This window comes from Triturus cristatus, chromosome 1_2 (genome assembly GCF_964204655.1).
Source record: "Triturus cristatus chromosome 1_2, aTriCri1.1, whole genome shotgun sequence".
Classification (NCBI taxonomy): Eukaryota; Metazoa; Chordata; class Amphibia; order Caudata; family Salamandridae; genus Triturus; species Triturus cristatus.
The window spans coordinates 1155812536-1155828583 of NC_140580.1; the positions used below are offsets into that span (position 1 = coordinate 1155812536).

The 16048-nt window shown below is 54.4% G+C and overlaps 1 protein-coding gene across 2 annotated transcripts in view; it reads right to left on the reverse strand.

The window, feature by feature from the left end:
• The window catches only part of LAMC3 (laminin subunit gamma 3), a 770318-nt gene that overhangs the window by 303844 nt on the left and 450426 nt on the right, over positions 1-16048 (reverse strand). For both annotated transcript variants that reach the window (XM_085613958.1, XM_085613956.1), the window contains exon 11: positions 1563-1672. In XM_085613958.1, coding sequence (XP_085470084.1) covers positions 1563-1672 — 110 coding nt within the window. The remainder of the gene's footprint in view (positions 1-1562; positions 1673-16048) is intronic.

The window sequence follows — 16048 nt, forward strand, 5'->3', positions numbered from 1 at the left end:
TAATCAAGAATTTACCTATGTCTCAGTTCATGCGTATCAAGAGTATAGCTTCAGACAACATCAAATGCCAATCAACCATAGAAGAACACAAGAAGTTGTATGAATTGTATGAAGCCAGAGGATGCCCAAAAGATCTCTTAGATGATACTGCAACTAAAATCATGTCTATGGAACTAGATAAACTGTTTGAAAAAACTACAGAGAAGAAATCAGAGACACCAGTTTTAATAACAAAGTTTTCTACTAGTTCGTCCATCATCAAAAAGGTAATAAAAAAAAGATGGGATTTACTACAATGGGAGCCAGAGTTTCGAAGAAATTTTTGCGAATCCACCAATATTTGCATACACCAGAACGAAAAACCTAAAACCAAGCACCAAAAAAGACTTCCACACAAGATTGGGCTGGTTTGAAAACATGCTCTAATTCTAATAATGTAATAATGGGCAAAACAATAACACATCCATCAACTAGACAAATAATCCAACTTTAAACACTGAGCAAATTGCAACACAAGCAACGTGATTTACTCCATCAAATGTCCATGTGGACTCATGTATATCAACAAGACTGAGAGAAAAAATTAAAATTCTCATTACAGAACACTTGAGCCTGATTCGGAATAAGAATCTTAATGCAAATCTAGCAGCTCACTGGCTGGAACATAACCATTATTTGGCACAACTTCGGTTCCAATTTCTTTATGTCCTTGAAATTATTCCTGGGTTAAATAACTCAAGAATATTAGCACAAAGGGAAACATATTGGATTAAACGATTCAGTACTCTCACACCCAAGGGCCAAAATGACAAAATAGAATTCAGTTGTTTTCTATGACCATTTTCACACATAATAATAATGTCACATACATAATGTTCACCAACATTCTTATATCCAAGGGCCTGATTGACAAAATAGAATTCAGTTGCTTTTTGTGACCATTTTCACATACAATAGTAATGTTATGGACATAATGTTCACCATAACTCATACAAACAGTATTTTTGTTATGAAAGTGACATGGTTTGTTATGATGGCATAATTGCGATTGTGAATATTGATATATCACATGGGCTATCTTGTGAATATAAAAGTTAGGTTTACTTATTTGTTTTTCTATTGCTTTTCACACTTGTGTTCTCTTACACTTTGTTTTTTTGTTCTCAATTTCTGTATATCAGCCCCAAAACTCGTGCCGCCTGAGGCGGATGGCGTCCCCATCTCCCTTTGCTATGCCACTGGGGTCCTTACGAGGCTTGCACAGGACCAGCTCAGGTCCTCTCCACCCTCCATGGGGCCCCCTGCGCCCCTAAGTGGTCCAGGTTGTCCTCTGTTCTCTCAGTTATGCTGCCATCTGTCCAGGTTGACCGTTTGCCCTCTGTGGTGGTATCACCACGTGGGGCCCCTCAAACTTGGTCCCCCAGCAGATGTTCCTCTCCCTCACATGTGCACTATGTATAGGGGCCCCTTCTGCATGCAACCCTGGGGACCCTTCAGCATGCAACCCAGGGGCCCCATCTGCATGCAACCCAGAGGGCCCCTTCTGTATGCAACCCACTTACTGGGTGTTCTGCCTTCAACTCCAATCAGCAGAGCAGTCAGGTTGGAGAGCAGTCGATGGAAGTCCAAGGAAGGCCACGAGACGTCTGCCACATCTTCCTCCTCTGAGAGTCTGAAAAAACAAAACACATCGAATACAAGCACTCTGAGCCCTCAAGGAACGGAAGACAGAGTAGGGAGGATCAGTGACGAGGCCCCATGGACATGCTACCGATGACCAACCTCCACTAGGGACATGAGGGTGCTCAGACTACAGGAGAAGCCCCCTCACCCTAGTGAGACGAAGGCTCTGTGCCCACCCTACAGAGACTAGCCTGTCCTAGTGAGACAAAGGCCCTGTGCTCATCCTACAGAGACTAGCCTGTCCTAGTGAGACGAAGGTTCTGTGCTCATCCTACAGAGACTAGCCTGCCCTAGTGAGACCAAGGCTCATTGCTCATCCTACAGAGACTAGCCTGTCCTAGTGGGACCAAGGCTCAGTACTCATCCTACAGAGAGTAGCCTATGCTAGTGAGACGACGGTTCTGTGCTCATCCTACAGAGACTAGCCTGTCCTAGTGTGACCAAGGCTCTGTGCTCATCCTACAGAGACTAGCCTGCCCTAGAGAGACAAAGGCTCTGAGCTCACCCTACAGAGACGAGCCTGTCCTACTGAGACCAAGGCTCTGTGCTCATCCTACAGAGACTAGCCTGTCCTAGTGAGACAAAGGCTCTGTGCTCATCCTACAGAGACTAGCCTGTCCTAGTGAGACCAAGGCTCTGTGCTCATCCTACAGGAGACTTGCCTGTCCTAGAGACATGAAGGCTATGTGTTCATCCTACAGAGACTAGCCTGTCCTAGTGAGACAAAGGCTCTGTGCTCATCCTACAGAGACTAGCCTGTCCTAGTGAGAGAAAGGCTCTGTGCTCATCCTACAGAGACTAGCCTGTCCTAGTGAGATCAAATCTCTGTGCTCATCCTACAGAGACTAGCCTGTCCTAGTGAGACAAAGGCTCTGTGCTCATCCTACAGAGACTAGCCTGTCCTAGTGAAACGAAGGCTCTGTGCTCATCCTACAGAGACTAGCCTGTCCTAGTGAGACGAAGGCTCTGTGTCCATCCTACAGAGACTAGCCTGTCCTAGTGAGACGAAGGCTCTGTGCTCCTCCTACAGAGACTAGCCTGTCCTAGTGAGACGAAGGTTCTGTGCTCATCCTACAGAGACTAGCCTGTCCTAGAGAGACGAAGGCTCTGTGCTCACCCTACAGAGACGAGCCTGTCCTAGTGAGACCAAAGCTCTGTGCTCATCCTACTGGAGACTTGCCTGTCCTAGAGACATGAAGGCTATGTGTTCATCCTACAGAGACTAGCCTGTCCTAGTCAGACAAAGGCTCTGTGCTCATCCTACAGAGACAAGCCTGTCCTAGTGAGACAAAGGCTCTGTGCTCATCCTACAGAGACTAGCCTGTCCTAGTGAGACCAAGGCTCTGTAAGCACTCTACAGAGACTAGCCTGTCTGTTGGAAGGGACGATCTCCGGGGGGTTACAGAACACGTTCCTGACCACCCGGTGACCCACCTCTCCCAGAACCAGGCCGAGCACCAGCAGGGAGGCCCTTCTAGGAAGGGGTCTCGTACTTTAGAATCGCACTCGCTGAGCTGGCACTACTTGACAAAGGGACACCACACAGTAGATTTCAGTAGACGGAGATCTTTATCTAATATTCATTGGATCTTTATGATCCGCAAGGTAGTCTTTGGTCAATACACCAGCTTGGTAATTCCTTCACAAACGGGGATTGGGGTAGCGGGACAGTTCTAGGTTCAGAGTCAATGCCGAGTATCCTTCGCACCGCTCTCAATCCTCGAGCCGGGGGACACGGTACAGTCTTGGGTCCAGCCGGACCAGTGTATTTCTCGAGCCGCGTCCACGTCTGCAGGGCTCCGGTAGGAAGGAACTGTCAATCGGGAGATCTTCGGGGAGCTGCGATTCACTCGGCAGGCTCAGCTGGTCTAGAGTCAGGGGGGAGCCGCGACGACGTCAGCAGGGCTCAGATGGTTTCCAAGGATCAGGTAGCGTCCTTCTTTGCAGTTTCGTTGAGCCGTGACCAAGTCCGCAGGGCTCTCTTAGTTCCAGGTCTTCTCTGCCCCAGTCCCCTCAGCACCCCTTGTTATACGCCTCATTCTCTTTAAAGTCCGGCGTCCACACAGAGAGGGGTCTTGGCTTCTGGGGGCGGTGTTGGGATTTCCTGCCGCTCGGCTCTTTGATCCTTTCAGGTTGGCCTGGGAGGGACTCCAGACACCCAGCATGTGGGGAGCCAGCTCCCTGGGGGTCCGGAGGGCGATCGAAACCCTCTGTTGAGAGGAGGTCAGAGGTGTGACAGAGGCTACTCCTCCCTGTCATGCTTGGGGGAAGGGGTTCCCTCTCCCTTGGCCGGGCATGGCGCGTTTAGGGTCTAGGTTTCGCTGGGGCCCCGGGCCGGCCATCGGGACATCGGGACATGGTGGCCAGGGGTCTTCGGTGGCTACGGGGTGGGAAGGACGGGTGGCTATAACCAGGGACCAGGGGTGGTGTATGGGTTGGGTCTGGGGGCTAGTGGTCAAGGAGGCCCACGCCACGAGGCCGGGCCCCACACGCGTCCCCCCCAGCTGAAAGTCGGGGAGAACTACCCATCCTCTTGGGGGTTCTCTTCGCTGAGGCGGAAGAATCGGGACAGGCCGTCAGCGTTGGCATGGTCAGTACCTGGGCGATGCTCTACGGTGAAGTCCATCCCCTGGAAGGAGATCGACCATCGCAGTAGTTTGGGGTTTTCTCCTCTCATTTGCATCAGCCACCGTAAGGGTCGGTGGTCTGGTTGGACTCGGAAGTGGGTTCTGAACAAGTTAGGCCGTAGTTTCTTTAGTGCCCAGACTACTGCGAAGGCCTCTCTTTCAATGGTGCTCCACCGTCGTTCCCGGGGTAGTAGCCTTCGGCTGATGAAGGCTACAGGCTGGTCTAGGCCCTTCTCATTGAATTGGGAGAGGACGGCCCCGATCCCGTGCTCCGAGGCGTCCGTCTGGACTACAAACTCCTTGGAGTAGTCGGGGGCCTGGAGCACGGGGGCCGTACACATCGCAGTTTTCAGGGCGTCGAACGCCTCTTGGCAAGGGGGGTTCCATTGTACTCTCTTCGGCTGTTTCTTGGAGGTTAGCTCTGTGAGGGGGCCTACTATGCTGCCATAGTTTTTAATGAATCGTCGGTAGTAGCCGGTGAGGCCTAAGAAGGCCCGGACTTCTGTCTGTGTCGCAGGGGGCTCCCAGGCCAAGATGGCGTCGATCTTAGGCTGGAGGGGGGGCGACCTGCCCGCTCCCGACCTGGTGTCCCAGGTAAACCACGGAACCTTGTCCAATTTGACATTTGCTGGCTTTGACGGTTAGGCCCGCTTGGCGCAGGGCCATCAGCACCTGTCAGAGGTGCTGGAGGTGTTCAGTCCATTGGGAGCTGAACACCGCAATGTCGTCTAGGTACGCGGCGCTGAACTCTTCCAGCCCGGCCAGGACCCTGTTGACCAGCCGCTGGAAGGTGGCCGGGGCATTTTTCATTCCAAAGGGCATGACTCGGAAGCGATAGTGCCCATCTGGGGTGGAGAAGGCGGACCGCTCCTTGGCTCCCTCGGTGAGCGCAATTTGCCAGTATCCGCAGGTCAAGTCGAAGGTGCTGATGTAGTGAGCAGCCTCCAGGCGGTCAATGAGCTCGTATGTGCGGGGGAGAGGGTGAGCATCGGCTCGGGTGACCGCGTTGAGCCCCCGGTAGTCCACACAGAACCTTAGTTTGGGGGCGACCCCCGGGGCCGCTGCTTTTGGAACCAGTACCACGGGGCTAGCCCATGGACTGTCGGAGGGTTCGACCACCCCTAGGGCTAGCATCTTGGCTACCTCGGCCTGGATGCAGGTCCGGACCCTGTCAGGGACGCGGTAGGCTCGGTGCCGTACTGGCAGGCTGTCTCCGGTATCCACGTCGTGGACACACGAGTCGGTGACACTGGGGGTGAGGGAGAAGAGGTCTGCGAATTGCCCCAATAGCTGGCGGCAATCGTCGTATTGTTGGGGGGTGAGAGAGGAGGAAAGTCTCACTCCTTCTATAGAGCCATCCTTTTCTTTCGCGCACAGGAGGTCCGGGAGGGGCTCGGTGTCCTCCTCGGCCCCATCGTCGGTGGCCAGGAGCAAACTCAACTCCGTCCTCACGAAGTGAGGTTTGAGGCGGTTCACGTGGAGGACCTGGAGGGGGTTCTGAGGGGACTGCACGTCAACTAATTAAGTGACTTGACTCTTTCGCTCTACGATCTTGAAGGGTCCAGTCCATTTGTCTTGGAGGGTGCATGGTTTCACCGGGGCCATCACCCAGACCTGTTGGCCCGGCTGGAACTCGACCAGAGTGGCATTCTGGACATACCAGCGCTTCATCTCCTCCTGGCTAGTCTCAAGGTTTGCTTCGGCGAGCTCTCGGAATTTCCGAGTCTGGTTGCGGAGCGCCAAGATGTATCGGAATACATCTTGGGGGAGCCCTCGGGGGGTGGTCTCCCAGCCCTCCTTGACCAGGCTCAGGGGTCCCCGGACGGGGTGCCCGTAGAGCAATTCGAATGGGCTGAACCCCAGGGATATTTGGGGAACTTCCCGGTATGCGAACAGGAGGCAGGGGAGGAGAACGTCCCACCGGCGACGGAGGGTCTCTTCGAGGCCCATGATCATCCCCTTCAGGGTCCGATTAAACCGTTCCACTAGCTCATTGCCTTGGGGATGGTACGGGGTGGTGAATTTGTATGATACCCCGCATTGCTGCCATAAGGACTTCATGTACTTCGAGATAAAGTTAGTGTCGCGATCACTCACGACCTCGCGAGGGAACCCCATGCGGGAGAATATCCCCATCAAGGCCCGTCCCACCACGGGGGCCGTCACGGTTCAGAGGGGAATGGCTTCGGGGTAGCGGGTGGCATGGTCCACCAGTACGAGGATGAACCGGTGGCCTTGGGCGGTCCTTGGGTCCAGAGGTCCCACGATGTCTATCCCCACCCGCTCGAAGGGGGTACTAACGACGGGGAAGGGTTGTAGTGGCGCTTTGCGCTTTCCGCCACTTTTTCCGCTGGCCTGGCACGTGGGACATGACTTACAGTGGGCTTCAACATTAGCTCGCATCTTGGGCCAATAGAAGTGGGTGACTAAGTGATGATAGGTTTTGTCTTGGCCCAAGTGTCCCGCCAGGGGTACATCGTGGGCTAGGCCCAGGAGGTAGTCTCGGAAGCGCAGGGGTACCACCAGTACCCGGGCCGATCCTAGCTCGGCAGACTCTGCTCACTGTATAGGAGGTCATTTTCCCAATACACCCAATGGGTTCCGGACTTGTCGCCCGCCGCCCGGGCTTCGGCCTGCTGCCGGAGTCCGATGAGGGAAGGGCAGGCGGCTTGTTCTCTGCAGAACTCTTCCCGGGAGGGTCCCCCCTCGGAGCGCCATTGCGCCAACTCGGGCAGGTCACCTAGCTCCGTCATTTGCTCGGGGTTCTGAGATAATGGCCCATTGTCGGGGACGGGTTCCCCTTCCGGGGGGAGGTCATCGGGCCCAGGTAGCCTGTCCCATCCCTCGGGGATGGCGACTAGGTTCAGGGTTTGGGTCTCACCTCCCTCAAGGGGAGGCGATCGGGCTGACATGGAGCGCGTGGTGGCACACACCCATTCTGGTAGGCCCATCATTCCTAGGTGGGCCCTTCGTTCCACTTGTCCCCACAGGGAGCTCTCGAGGTCGTTGCCCAGGAGGCAGTCTACGGGCTGGGAGGTTCGGACGGCCACTCTCAATTTACCGGTTACTCCCCCGCATTCGAAGGGTACCAGGGCCATCCTGCAGAGGCTCTCGGAATTGTCCGAGGATATAACTGGACAGAAGATGTCGGGAAGTATCTGGTCTTCGGCTACCAGGTGGCAGTGGACCGCTGTGACACTCGCCCCGGTGTCGCGGAGGGCCTCGACTCGGTGCCCGTTGACCGTCACCTGCTGTCGGTATTTCTTGGTGTTGGCGGGTAAGGCAGTTCCGGGAACCATTTCTCGGTCTCCTAGGGAGACCAGGGCCATGGCTGCAGGCTCCCACTCCTCGGTGTCCTCTATCTCCTCCCCTAGGGCCACGGTGGCCATCTGTCGGGCTGGGGGAGCGGTCGCTGCGACCCGTTGGTACCTGGGACATTGGGGGGTCACTGGCGTAGTGACCAGCCTGTTGGCATCGGTAACATGTGATCCTGTCTCGGGGTCCCTGCCTCCCCGGGGGCCCCGTGCTGGCTGGGGGTGGTGCTGGAAAGTGCGGGGGTTGGTTTCTGGGGGGACTATGCTGGGGGCCTGCCTGGAATTCCCTCTGTCTTCCCTGGTTTCCCCCACCCCTCTGGCGGGGAGGTCCCTGACCATGGCGGCTGTAGTCTCCCACGGGGCCCCGGGGGGCCCGGGTGTTCACCCAGCGGTCAGCTTCAACAGCCAGTTTCCGGGGATCTGTGAGCTTGCTGTCGAGGAGGTGCTGGCGTAACTCTACAAAGCAATTTGCGGACAAGTGTTCCCATGCGATCAGGTCGAACAGCTCCTCAAAGGTGGAGACCTTGCTGCCCTTGATCCACCCATCTAAGGCTCGGCTGTAAAAGTTCACGTACTCCACCCACGTAGTACCGGGTATCTTTTTGCAGTGTCGGGACCTTTGCCGGTACATCTCGGGGGTGAGTCCATATCTCGCTAACAGGGCCTCCTTCATGTGGCTGTAAGAATTTAGCACAGTGGAGGGCAGGTCCAACAGGGTGTCTCTCCCCTCGCTCAGGAACCGGCCCCACAAGCCAGCCCCCCAGTCCTTCTGTGGGACTCGGTGGGAGGTCATGGCGACCTCGTAGGCCTTGAACCATTGCTGGATGTCGTCGTTCTTGTAATATTCTTTCACCACATCCTTGGTGATGTGGACCTTTGATTCCACTGGGGGGAAGGTCCCTTGATTCCCCGGGGGTCTGGATTCCTCATTTTTGGCCTTGAGCTCGATCTCTTTTAGGCTGCGCTCATGTTCCAGTTGCATTTTTTTTTTTCTTCGTGCTCTCGCTGGCGTTTCTTCTCTTCAAGTTCCCCTTGTAGGCGTAATTGTTCTACAGCTAACTTTTTCTCGGCCAATTTTAGCTCTCCCTCTATCTTTAGCTTGGCCAGTTCTAGTTCTTGGCTGCGGCTCCCTTCCCGGTCTGCTAGTTCTTCTGGGGTTAGGCCACCCTCTGGGACGTTGCTCCTTACCGGGGTGCTTCGGAGCTCGTTCGGCGGCTCCATCCGTCGACCGCCTCCTTCCGTTTGGGGAAGGGAATCTCCGGACTCTACTGCGGCCTTCAATGCTTTCTAGAAATCTTCTTTGGTGCTTAATCCGGTGGTAGCGATTCCAAGGTCTTTGCAAAACTGTTTTAATTCTCGGTGCGTATATTCTTCCAACCGGTCCTCTCGGAACGTAGAACTTGCGTTGGTTCCTGTGGTACTCATGGCGGTTCCTTCTTCCATCTTTGTTCGTTAGTGCGTCAGCCATTTACTGTGCGATCTCTAGGTGTCGGCTCGGATCCCGTCGCCTGCCACCAAATGTTGGAAGGGGCGATCTCCGGGGGGTTACAGAACACGTTCCTGACCACCCGGTGACCCACCTCTCCCAGAACCAGGCCGAGCACCGGCAGGGAGGCCCTTCTAGGAAGGGGTCTCGTACTTTAGGATCGCACTCGCTGAGCTGGCACTACTTGACAAAGGGACACCACACAGTAGGTTTCAGTAGACGGAGATCTTTATCTAATATTCATTGGATCTTTATGATCCGCAAGGTAGTCTTTGGTCAATACACCAGCTTGGTAATTCCTTCACAAACGGGGATTGGGGTAGCGGGACAGTTCTAGGTTCAGAGTCAATGCCGAGTATCCTTCGCACAGCTCTCAATCCTCGAGCTGGGGGACACGGTACAGTCTTGGGTCCAGCCGGACCAGTGTATTTCTCGAGCCGCGACCACGTCCGCAGGGCTCCGGTAGGAAGGAACTGTCAATCGGGAGATCTTCGGGGAGACGCGATTCACTCGGCAGGCTCAGCTGGTCTTAGAGTCGGGGGGAGCCGTGAGTCTCTCAGCGGGCTCCGATGGTCTTAGAGTCAGGGGGGAGCCGCGACGACGTCAGCAGCGCTCAGATGGTTTTCAAGGATCAGGTAGCGTCCTTCTTTGCAGTTTCGTTGAGCCGCGACCAGGTCCGCAGGGCTCTCTTAGTTCCAGGTCTTCTCTGCCCCAGTCCCCTCAGCACCCCTTGTTATACGCCTCATTCTCTTTGAAGTCCGGCGTCCACACAGAGAGGAGTCTTGGCTCCTGGGGGCGGTGTTGGGATTTCCTGCCGCTCGGCTCTTTGATCCTTTCAGGTTGGCCTGGGAGGGACTCCAGACACCCAGCATGAGGGGAGCCAGCTCCCTGGGGGTCCGGAGGGCGATCGAAACCCTCTGTTGAGAGGAGGTCAGAGGTGTGACAGAGGCTACTCCTCCCTGTCCTGCTTGGGGGGGGGGGGGTTCCCTCTCCCTTGGCCGGGCATGGCGCGTGTAGGGTCTAGGTTTCGCTGGGGCCCGGGCCGGCCTTCGGGACATCGGGACATGGTGGCCAGGGGTCTTCGGTGGCTACTGGGTGGGAAGGACGGGTGGCTATAACCAGGGGTGGTGTATGGGTTGGGTCTGGGGGCTAGTGGTCAAGGAGGCCCACGCCACGAGGCCGGGCCCCACACTGTCCTTGTGAGACCAAGTCTCTGTGAGCACCATACAGAGACTTGCCTGTCCTAATGAGACGAAGGCTCAGTGAGCAACATACAGAGACTGTCCTGTCCTAGTGAGACGAAGGCTCTGTGAGCACCCTACAGAGACTAGCCTGTCCTAGTGAGACCAAGGCTCTGTGCTCATCCAACAGAGACTAGCCTGTCCTAGTGAGACCAAGGCTCTGTGCTCATCCTACAGAGACTAACCTGTCCCAGTGAGACGAAGGCTCTGTGAGCACCCTACAGAGACTAGCCTGCCCTAGTGAGACCAAGGCTCAGTGCTCATCCTACAGAGACTAGCCTGACCTAGTGAGACGAAGGCTCTGTCAGCACCCTACAGAGACTAGCCTGTCCTAGTGAGACGAAGGCTCTGTGAGCACCCTACAGAGATTAGCCTGTCCTAGTAAGACGAAGGATATGTGAGCACACTACAGAGCCTAACCTATCCTAGTGAGACGAAGGCTCTGTGAGCACCCTACAGAGATTAGCCTGTCCTAGTGAGACGAAGGCTGTGTGAGCACCCTACAGAGACTAGCCTGTCCTAGTGAGACAAAGGCTCTGTGCTCATCCTACAGAGACTAGTCTGTCCTAGTGAGACCAAGGCTCTGTAAGCACTCTACAGAGACGAGCCTGTCCTAGTGAGACGAAGGCTCTGTGAGCACCCTACAGAGACTAGCCTGTCCTAGTGAGACAAAGGCTCTGTGCTCATCCTACAGAGACTAGCCTGTCCTAGTGAGACCAAGGCTCTGTGCTCATCCTACAGAGACTAGCCTGTCCTAGTGAGACCAAGGCTCTGTGAGCACCCTACAGAGACTAGCCTGTCCTAGTGAGACGAAGGCTGTGTGAGCACCCTACAGAGACTAGCCTGTCCTAGTGAGACAAAGGCTCTGTGCTCATCCTACAGAGACTAGCCTGTCCTAGTGAGACCAAGGCTCTGTGCTCATCCTACAAAGACTAGCCTGTCCTAGTGAGACCAAGGCTCAGTTCTCATCCTACAGAGACTAGCCTGTCCTAGTGAGACGAAGGCTATGTGAGCACCCTACAGAACCTAACCTGTCCTAGTGAGACGAAGGCTCTGTGAGCCCCCTACAGAGACTAGCCTGTCCTAGTGAGACGAAGGCTCTGTGAGCACCATACAGAGACTGGCCTGTCCTAGTGAGACGAAGGCTATGTGAGCACCCTACAGAGCCTAACCTGTCCTAGTGAGACGAAGGCTCTGTGAGCACCCTACAGAGATTAGCCTGTCCTAGTGAGACGAAGGCTGTGTGAGCACCCTACAGAGACTAGCCTGTCCTAGTGAGACAAAGGCTCAGTGCTCATCCTACAGAGACTAGCCTGTCCTTGTGAGACGAAGGCTCCGTGAGCACCATACAGGACTGGCCTTTCCTAGTGAGATGAAGGCTCTGTGAGCATCCTACAGGAGACTAGCCTGTCCTAGTGAGACAAAGGCTGTGTGAACACCATAAAGAGACTGGCCTGCCCTAGTGAGACAAAGGCTCTGTGAGCACCATACAGAGACTGGCCTGCCCTAGTGAGACAAAGGCTCTGTGCTAATCCTAGAGAGACCAGCCTGTCCTGGTGAGACGAAGGCTCTGTGAGCACCCTACTTAGACTGGCCTGTCCTAGTGAGACAAAGGCTCTGTGAGCACCATACAGAGACTAGCCTGTCCTAGTGAGATGAAGGCTCTGTGAGCACCCTACAAATACTAGCCTGTCCTAGTGAGACCAAGGCTCTGTGCTCACCCTACAGAGCCTAGCCTGTCCTAATGAGACAAAGGCTCTGTGAGCAACCTACAGAGATTAGCCTGTCCTAGTGAGAGGAAGGCTTGGTGAGAACCCTACAGAGACTTGCCTGTCCTAGTGAGACAAAGGCTCTGTGAGCACCCTACAGAGACTAGCCTGTCCTAGTAAGACAAAGGCTCTGTGAGCACCCTACAGAGACTAGTCTGTCCTAGTGAGACAAAGGCTCTGTGAGCACGCTATAGAGACTAGCCTGTCCTAGTGACATAAAGGCTCTGTACCCATCCTACAGAGGCTAGGATGTCCTAGTGACACTAAGTCTCTGTTCCCATCCTAAAGGAGACTAGCCTGTCCAAACAACACTATGGCTCTGTGCCCATCCTACAGGAGACTAGCCTGTCCTAGCGACACTATGACCCTGTGCCCATTATACAGGAGACTAGCCTGTCCTACTGACACAAAGGCTCTGTGCTCATCCCACAGAAGACTGGCCTGTCCTAGTGACACAAAGGCTCTGTGCCCATCCTACAGGAGACTAGACTGTCCTAGTGACATGAAAGCTATGTATTCATCCTACAGAGATTAGCCTGTCCTAGCGAAACTATGACTCTGTGTCCATCCTACAGAGACTAGCCTGTCCTAGCGACAATATGGCTTCGTGCCCATCCTACAGGAGACTATCCTGTTCTAGAGACACTACGGCTCTGTGCCCATCCTACAGGAGACTAGCCTGTCCTAGTGAGACGAAGGCTCTGTCAGCACCCTACAGAGACTAGCCTGTCCTAGTGAGACGAAGGCTCTGAGAGCACCATACAGAGACTGGCCTGTCCTAGTGAGACGAAGGCTATGTGAGCACCCTACAGAGCCTAACCTGTCCTAGTGAGACGAAGGCTCTGTGAGCACCTACAGAGACTAGCCTGTCCTAGTGAGACGAAGGCTCTGTGAGCACCCTACAGAGATTAGCCTGTCCTAGTGAGACGAAGGCTGTGTGAGCACCCTACAGAGACTAGCCTGTCCTAGTGAGACGAAGGCTCTGTGAGCACCCTACAAAGATAAGCCTGTCCTAGTGAGACGAAGGCTATGTGAGCACCCTACAGAGCCTAACCTATCCTAGTGAGACAAAGGCTCTGGGAGCACCCCACAGAGATTAGCCTGTCCTAGTGAGACGAAGGCTATGTGAGCACCCTACAGAGACTAGCCTGTCCTAGTGAGACAAAGGCTCTGTGCTCATCCTACAGAGACTAGTCTGTCCTGGTGAGACCAAGGCTCTGTAAGCACTCTACAGAGACGAGCCTGTCCTAGTGAGGCGAAGGCTCTGTGAGCACCCTACAGAGACTAGCCTGTCCTAGTGAGACAAAGGCTCTGTGCTCATCCTACAGAGACTAGCCTGTCCTAGTGAGACCAAGGCTCTGTGCTCATCCTACAGAGACTAGCCTGTCCTAGTGAGACCAAGGCTCTGTGAGCATCCTACAGAGTCTAGCCTGTCCTAGTGAGACGAAGGCTGTGTGAGCACCCTACAAAGACTAGCCAGTCCTAGTGAGACCAAGGCTCAGTTCTCATCCTACAGAGACTAGCCTGTCCTCGTGAGACGAAGGCTATGTGAGCACCCTACAGAACCTAACCTGTCTTAGTGAGACGAAGGCTCTGTGAGCACCCTACAGAGACTAGCCTGTCCTAGTGAGACGAAGGCTCTGTGAGCACCCTACAGAGATTAGCCTGTCCTAGTGAGAAGAAGGCTGTGTGAGCACCCTACAGAGACTAGCCTGTCCTAGTGAGACAAAGGCTCAGTGCTCATCCTACAGAGACTAGCCTGTCCTTGTGAGACGAAGGCTCCGTGAGCACCATACAGTGACTGGCCTGTCCTAGTGAGATGAAGGCTCTGTGAGCATCCTACAGGAGACTAGCCTGTCCTAGTGAGACAAAGGCTCTGTGAACACCATAAAGAGACTGGCCTGCCCTAGTGAGACAAAGGCTCTGTGAGCACCATACAGAGACTGGCCTCCCCTAGTGAGACAAAGGCTCTGTGCTAATCCTACAGAGACCAGCCTGTCCTGGTGAGACGAAGGCTCTGTGACCACCCTACTTAGACTGGCCTGTCCTAGTGAGACGAAGGCTCTGTCATACAGAGACTAGCCTGTCCTAGTGAGATGAAGGCTCTGTGAGCACCCTACAAATACTAGCCTGTCCTAGTGAGACCAAGGCTCTGTGCTCACCCTACAGAGCCTAGCCTGTCCTAATGAGACAAAGGCTCTGTGAGCAACCTACAGAGATTAGCCTGTCCTAGTGAGAGGAAGGCTTGGTGAGAACCCTACAGAGACTTGCCTTTCCTAGTGAGACAAAGGCTCTGTGAGCACCCTACAGAGACTAGCCTGTCCTAGTAAGACAAAGGCTCTGTGAGCACCCTACAGAGACTAGTCTGTCCTAGTGAGACAAAGGCTCTGTGAGCACGCTATAGAGACTAGCCTGTCCTAGTGACATAAAGGCTCTGTACCCATCCTACAGAGGCTAGGATGTCCTAGTGACACTAAGTCTCTGTTCCCATCCTACAGGAGACTAGCCTGTCCAAGCAACACTATGGCTCTGTGCCCATCCTACAGGAGACTAGCCTGTTCTAGAGACACTACGGCTCTGTGCCCATCCTACAGGAGACTACCCTGTTCTAGAGACACTACGGCTCTGTGCCCAGCCTACAGGAGACTAGCCTGTTCTAGAGACACTACGGCTCTGTGCCCATCCTACAGGAGACTAGCCTGTTCTAGAGACACTACGGCTCTGTGCCCATCCTACAGGAGACTACCCTGTTCTAGAGACACTACGGCTCTGTGCCCATCCTACAGGAGACTAGCCTGTGCTCGCGACAAATTCACTCTTCCCTCACCGTACAGGAGAGTAGTCAGTTGTAGTGATGCATACGTTCTGTGCTCATCCTACAAGAAACTATATTGTCTTAGGAAAATGAAGGTTATATGCTCAACCTACAGGAGACAAACGTGTCATCTCATAGGGCACTAGCCTGTCCTATTGAAGGAAATGCTCGCTGCTCATCCCACAGGAGTCTAGATATGAACGCTCTCTTTGTGTAAAATGAACAGATTGACGAATGTTATCGATTAAAATTTACAAACAACTTTTTCATGTCATCACCTTATAGATATTAAAAATATGACTGAGGAGTGAGTCTGCCATTTTCTGTGTAAGTCATTTCATTGAGTGCACATTTTTGTGGTCATGGCAAACTTTCCTTTGAAGAACATTTCTCAAAAACCACAGAGAGATCGAGTGCTTCGAGGGCCACTGCTGCTGGGCAGGCCGGCGTCACTTCCTTAAGTAATGTTCTGCAGCCGTTTCCAATGAAATGTCAACTCTCTGTCGGTGGGTTTTACCGTCCGTAATTGGTTGAAACTGAAAACTGCAAAGAGTGGCAGAACGGCGGGTTTGGGCATGCCAAGGGCCCTCAGTGCGTGCACGGCTGGGTGTTGGCATGGGCGCGCCGGGCCCAGGACCAGGGCATCGGTCTTCGGAGGGGCTTGGGCGTGTCAAAGTCCCTCAGTGCATGCACGGCTGAGTGCTGGCATGGGGGAGCCGCACTCAGGACCAGGGCATCGATCTTCGGAGGGGCTTGGACATGACAAGGGCATCGGTCTTCAGAGGGGCTTGGACATGACCAGGGCATCGGTCTTCGGAGGGGCTTGGACATGACCAGGGCATCGGTCTTCGGAGGGGCTTGGACATGACAAGGGCGTCGGTCTTCGGAGGGGCTTGGACATGACCAGGGCATCGGTCTTCGGAGGGGCTTGGACATGACCAGGGCATCGGTCTTCGGAGGGGCTTGGGCATGCCAGAGGCCAGTACATGCACGGCTGAGTGTTGGCATGGGGGAGCCGGACTCAGGACCAGGGCATCGATCTTCAGAGGGGCTTGGGCATGCCAGAGGCCCTCAGTACATGCACGGCTGGGTGTTGGCATGGGTGAGCCAGAA